At 39.4% G+C, this 6,673-nt stretch overlaps 1 protein-coding gene across 1 annotated transcript in view; it reads right to left on the minus strand.

Moving 5' to 3' along the window:
- GCK (glucokinase) overlaps positions 1-3,584 on the minus strand; it is an 86,002-nt gene extending 82,418 nt beyond the window's left edge. Inside the window, exon 1 of the mRNA XM_007475851.3 lies at positions 2,923-3,584. Within this exon, the coding sequence (XP_007475913.1) occupies positions 2,923-3,168 (246 nt within the window). The 5' untranslated portion in view covers positions 3,169-3,584. The remainder of the gene's footprint in view (positions 1-2,922) is intronic.
- Positions 3,585-6,673: the final 3,089 nt, after the last annotated feature.

The following is a 6,673-nucleotide window of genomic DNA, read 5'->3' on the forward strand; positions in this document are numbered from 1 at the left end:
CTCATCCCTGTCCATTAATAGGGCCATTTACCCCAACAGACACAGACTTGAGCCAAGCCAGTTGGCAGTATTTCCTGGTTCTTTTTCACGGCTAAGTTGAAGAGGGAAGTTTCACTTAAAGAAGGCATTAGTAGCAAAAGAATACAGGAGAGTAGAAAGAACCTTCGATAGGACAGCTCTGGCCTCTTTCCTCTCTCCTTCCAGGGTTTAGCATCCTCATGCTCTTTCTACCCTAGTCATTGTCAAAAACTGCTCTCTGGAAAGAGCCATTCACCGTAATGGAATATTGACAAGCCATAAAGTGGTATCTCGGGTATTTGCATTATACTAAGAGGACAAGCTAAAGAAATGCATTTCTAATGGTGAGATTTCAAGCAAACTCATGCACAAGGGTACAAGTATAAAGAGAATTAACAAAAATATTACAAAAGAACTTGAAGTTGAATTTCAATTCCAACTTAGTGAAAATAAAGACATAAGTTTTCCCCCCATCTATATCTATAGGCCCTCTGAAATCTATCCAGGGACTCCATGGGGTATGTGTGTGTGATATATGGACTTTAGATGAAAGAGCTCATAAGTTGAGCTAAACAAAGTGGAATGAGTGACCTCAAGAGTGAGCAGGTCTCCTCTAACTAGAGATTTTCCAGCAAAGCCTGACCAACTGGCCATATCAGAGGGGATTCGTTTTCGTGTATGGGCTGAGCAAGATCACCACTGACTTCCTTTCTAACTCTTAGATGCTGTATAATGTTGGGATTCAGAAAATCAGAAAAGAAGATTTTTTCTTCCTATTAGGCACTATAATAGAGAACCAGCAGAGTGAAGAGTGCCAGCTTAGGACCCGGACTCAGATACCAGTATGGTGCTATTCCCCATTCTGGAAGATGATGATGGAAATTTTTTTCCTTCACCCAGTCACCACCCTGGTTCTGCCATATTGCCAATATTGCCATAGCCTCTCATTAGATCCTCAGCTTCCAGTCTCTTTCTTCTCTAATTCATCCTTCATTTTGCTACTTAATTAAATTTCTGAAGCACAGGTCTGATGATGTCACTTCTCTGCTCAAGAATCTTCAGTGGACCTCCACTGTCTCTAGGATTAATTACAACAGAATATAAACAGATAGGTGGAACAGAGGGTAGAGCTTTGGGCTTGGAACCAGGAAGACCTGACTTAAAATCTAGCTATGGGACCCTGAGCAAGTTACTTGTTTATTTGTCTTTGGTTTCCTCAACTGTAAAATGAGAATAATAATAGGACCTACCTCCCAGAGTTGTTATGAGAATGAAATTAAGTAATATGTGTAAAATCTTGGCACAATACCATGCTAAAAGCAAGCATTTAATAAATGCTTCCTTTCCTTCCTAAAGGTAGAGAGGTGTTCTTTCCCTATGTATTACTAGCACCTAATCCATTTCAATTCACCAAGTATTTATTGAAGTCCTACTATGCAGCAGGCATGTAGTGGGCTGTTCATTAGTGTTTATTGGACTGTTTTTTTATTGCTATGGGGTAACTGTGGTTTCCCTGACAGTTGCTATATGTACATTGGAGAGAGGAGGAGTTGTTTTCCTTGAAACATTAGCTATGTCAGAGATAGAAAAAGGGCCAGTGATTGTGCTGACCTGTCACTTCAAATGCATAAGGAGGAAAAATTGCTTCAATGAATTGAAGAGGAAAAAGGAAACAGAAAAAGGAGTTCTTTTATTCCAGCTTCTCCTTTAGATTTGCATCTCCCTTTTCCAATTTGAGGAGAATGTAAAGTTAGTGTCCAGATGATTCAGATCAAATGAGAGCCCATTTCCTATCCTGCACCCCCATCCCCCGCATACTGAGGCAAGTGGATGCCTTTCAATACAAATCAACATGCAAGTTATTAACAGCTTGCTAAGTGCCAGACGCTGGGGATGTGAATGAAAACTTTCCCTGCTCTCAAAGATTTTTGCATTCTACTATAGTTAGCTTATTTGGAGAATGTTTGGCTTCCTCCTTGTTTGGAGTAAAATATACCTTTTCCAGTTTCTATCATGGAACAAGGGTGGAACACGGAACAAGAAGAATCAAGGATTCTTCTCACGAGATGGCATCTGCCCAGGGGACTGAACGTCTTTGGGCTGCCCTGTACTGAGCCACACTAGACATGTTTTAAAGGAAGTCCATTCCCCTTTCCCCTCCCTGCTGTATCACTGACCCTGTTGCCAAAGCTTCCTATGGCCTCACCCATGTCCATGGGAAGGTTTTTTTTTTTCCACAACTGAACCTGACAGCTATACTTTCATTATATCTGGTATGGAGTCCAAGGGAGCAGAGAGTATATCCTCAATCATGGGAAATGAATTTTCCTTTCCATCCAAAAAAGGCCAATAATTTCATGAGAGCATACCTCTCCTCTCCCATCCCCATAGTTTTCTCTTTTTTAAACCCTTACCTTCTGTCTTAGAATAAATATTAAGTATCAGTTCCAAGGTAGAAGAATGGTAGGGGCTAGGCAATATGGGTTAAGTGACTTGCCCAGAGTCACACAGCTAGGAAGTATTTGAGGCCAAATTTGAACCCAGGACCTTCCACCTCCAGCCCTGGTTCTCAACCACTCAGCCACCGAACTAACCTACACACCTAACCTACACACACACACACACACACACACACACACACACACACACACACATGTACACACACACACATTATATATATTTAAACCTTTACTTTTTGTCTTAGGATCAATACTATCAGTTCCAAGGCAGTTGATATTAAGTGACTTGCCCAGGGTCATACAGCTTGGGTTTATCCCCATATTTCTTAAAAGGCTGGTGTATAAAATAATTTCCTGAGGTATAGGCACACTTGTCAATAAGGAATAAAACCTCTACATTCCATTACTCAGATCACTTCTACAGAAACCTAATAAAATGAACTACCTTCTCCTTCTTGGAGCTCTCCATCCTGGCTCTGTAATCCAGCATCTGGGCAGCTTCCAGGGCCAGGTGAGCTGCCCAAGGACAAGTCCACTTGTGAGAATTCCCAGTGGTTCTCTCTGTCTCAGAACAAAAATTCTCCAAGTCGTCCTCCACTGAAGAATGAGGTCCTTTCTCAATGGTTCCACTGACCAGGGTCTGGATAGGTATGCTCTGCCTCTGTTGATTTACTTTTTGAGTTTCAGTCATCGGTTTTCTTCCTTTTCATTGTCTTCTACCATATAACCAAGCTCTTTTGTTCTGCTTAGGGACTATCCTTCTGCCCCTTCTCAATTTGGGATCTAGACTAGACAATGTATTTCCCTTTCCATTGGAGGGCCAGGATGGGAACCAAGAAGAATCAGTTCATCACACCCAATTGGCTGTTTTCTTAGTTGTCCTGTAATGTATCAAACTTGGTACATTCTGGGGATGGCTCAGCAAGAAAGATCTCTTTTGTTCTGTGGATGCATATAGTCCCTAAGTAATGAAGCATCAGTTCCGTCCACTTCTCTCATGGACCAACCCTCATTTCCCCTATGCCAATCAATCACTCTTCAACTTTCTGTTTCTACAGGGTGGAAAAGAGGGGACTGGATTCTCCAGGCACCACTCTCTGTGCTCTGGAGGAGGACCTGAGGTCACCGTGACAACCAGGTGTAGCCCTTTGTGGCCACCCCCTCCAGGTCATTAGATCTGCCAAGCAGAAAACAGGCACAGAGGGCAGGTCTCCATAACAACCACTTGATCTTGTCACTGCTGAAACTGCTCACCTTGAAGACTTTGCCACCTGTTCTGTTCCCATGGGGATGTCATAGGATCATCAAAACTAATTTCCAGATGACAAATGTCATCATGAAAGCCTGAATGTGCTTGTCCAAGCAGACTGAGTTTTACAGAGAGGAAGGAAGACCTTTTGCCCAGTCACAAATGCTACCACTTGTTTTGAGCCCACAGAAGAATTTTAACTTCCTTCTAAACAAGGCTTAGGTGCCACCTCCTACACCCTTAACCCCATTCTGGTTATTACTTTGAATTTAATGTGATTTTTACTTATTCAGGAACATATTATATCTCCAGAGAAGGAAGTAAAGTCCTAGAGGGCAGGTATGGTTTCATTTTTTGTCTTTGTATCCCTAGCACTCAGCACAGGGCATTCACAGAACTGAACAGTTTCCGTGTTGGTAGCAACATCAGTGGCCACCTAGTCTGACCCATCCATTCCTGACAAATAACCCTTTCTCCCATCCAGCAGATAAATTAAACTACCCTCTGTTTGAAGAACTCCAAGGAGAGGGAACCCACTGCACTATATCACCAGGACCTTCATTCCATTTTTGGACAGCTCTCTTTGTGAGGAAGTTTTCCCTTCTATCAAGACCAAATTTGCCCTTTTTGTAATCCCCACCCAGGTCCTGCCCTCTGGGGTCAAGCAGAATAGGTCTGATCCTACTTCCAGATGGATGGGGCCTAGCCAATGTCAACACAGCTGGATTCTAGGCTGTTTAGAAGAGAAAAGTCAAGCAATGGGATCAAGCCCCCTCTCCTCCTTGGCTAGTTCTAGCTAGGGGTTAGCCAGGAATCTTGTGACCAGCCTTCAGCATTATTAATTTTTTCTTTTAACTGTGGGAGAAAAAATTCAAAGAAAAAGCAAATCCTGAGCTATATGCAACTCAAAAAGATTGACCCCCGAGAGTGATGGTGTCAAACACAGGACCCAGCAACTTTCTCAATGGAAAAAATCACTATAATTGGGAAATATTTAACAAAATAAATACAAATACAACAGGGCATGATGTTAATATGTGATATTTCTAAGTCAATATACTGCTCACCAAGATCTCTTTATTGTTTTCCATTTTAATTTGGTACAAGTGAGCAAAGTCAAAAGAAAAAAAAAAATAAAACAATGAAAAAGGAAGTCAGGAGGCTTGGGAATGAAGTGACTTGTCCAGGATTGCACAGCTAGGAAATGTCTGAGGTCAAATTTGAACTCAAGACCTCTCATCCCTAGGCCTGGCTCTCTATCCAATGAGCCCCCTAACTGCCCTTGCACTTTTTCTTTTCCAGGTTTTCTTGACACTGCTCTCTCCTCTTTTGTGTCTAATCACTCCTTCTCAATCTCCTTTGCTGGATCTTCATCTGGGTATTGCTCCCTAACCACAGATATCCCCCAGGTTATGTCCTGGGTTTCCTTCTCTTTTCCCCTCAGTCTTTCATTTGTGCAAAATACTTTTTAATTTAATGTAATCCAAATTATTGATTTCATTTTTCATAGTATTCTCTGTGTCTTGTTGGTCTTATTTTAGATAGATGCCATTTATCACTTTAAGGAATGTTCCTTTTATTACAATATTTTCTAATTTTTTTTAAAATAAGGAATGGGTATTGTATTTTATCAAGTACTTTTTCTGCATCTATTGAAATAATCATGTGATTTCTGCGATTTTGTTATTGATATGGTCAATTTTGCTGATTGTTTTCCTAATATTGAACCATCCCTATATTCCTGGTATAAAATTCTCCTGATCATGGTGTATTATTCTTGTGACAAAATGTTTTAATCTCCTTGCTAGCATTTTATTTAAAATTTTTACATCAATATTGATTGAAGTTGGTCTTTCTTTTTCTGTTTTATCTCTCCCTGGAGTTTAGGTATCACTACTGTATTTGTTTCATAAAAAGAGTCTGGAAGGATTTCCTCTTCCCCAATCTTTAGAAAATAGTTTATGTAGCATTGGAGTTAGTTGTTCTTTGAATATTTGATAAAATTCACTTTTGAATCCACCTGGTGCTAGGGTCTTTTTCTTAGAATTTTCATCAAATGTTAATGGTTTGTTCAATTTCTTTTTCTGTGGTGGGATTGTGTAAGAATTCTATTTCCTCTTTTGTTAATCTAGGTAGTTTTAATTTTGGTAAGTATTCATCTATTTCACTCATATTGTCAGATTTATTGGCATATAGTTGGGGGAAACCATTTCCAATAATTGCTTTAATTTCTTTATCTTTGGTTGTGATTTTACCTTTTTCATTTTTGATACTGGAAAGTTTTTTTTTCCTTTTTTTGTCTTACATATGAATATGAAACAATACTATTGTGCTATCAACAAATTAAGAAGGAGATGGTTTCGAATCAATCTGAAGACTTGTATGAACTAATACAGAGTAGAGTGAGCAGAAACAAGAGAACAATAATATTGTAAAGGCAAACTACTTTAAAAGACTTTGGAATTCTGATCACTATATTGACCAACCACAATTATGGAGGACTAATACAGAAACATGTTACTGACCTCCTGACAGAAAGGTAAAAGATTGAAGACTTCGGATGAGATTTTTTTTAGACATGGCCAATGCAGATATTTGTTTTGCCTGACTATATGTGTTTATAATAGGGGGTTTATTTTTCCTTCTTTTTCAGTGGTGGTTGACAGGAGAAAGAAGAGGGAGGGAGAGAAGACAGATTTTGCTGATTCTTTTTGTTTTATTTTGTTTTTAAAGAAAGAAAAGCATATTCCTATAATATAAGGAAGAATGTCTTGGAAGAGCATATGCTTTCCTCTTTTAAATTTCCCTTGACAATAATCAAAAGGTCATAAAGAGAATTATCTTAGTTGTTTTTAGTCTTCTGGTAATAAAATGCTCTGTATTTAATTGAACTGGTATCTTTTTTAACCAAGTTGATCAATGATTTGCCTACTTTATTTATTTTTCA

This window comes from Monodelphis domestica, chromosome 1, assembly GCF_027887165.1.
Source record: "Monodelphis domestica isolate mMonDom1 chromosome 1, mMonDom1.pri, whole genome shotgun sequence".
Taxonomy (NCBI): domain Eukaryota; kingdom Metazoa; phylum Chordata; class Mammalia; order Didelphimorphia; family Didelphidae; genus Monodelphis; species Monodelphis domestica.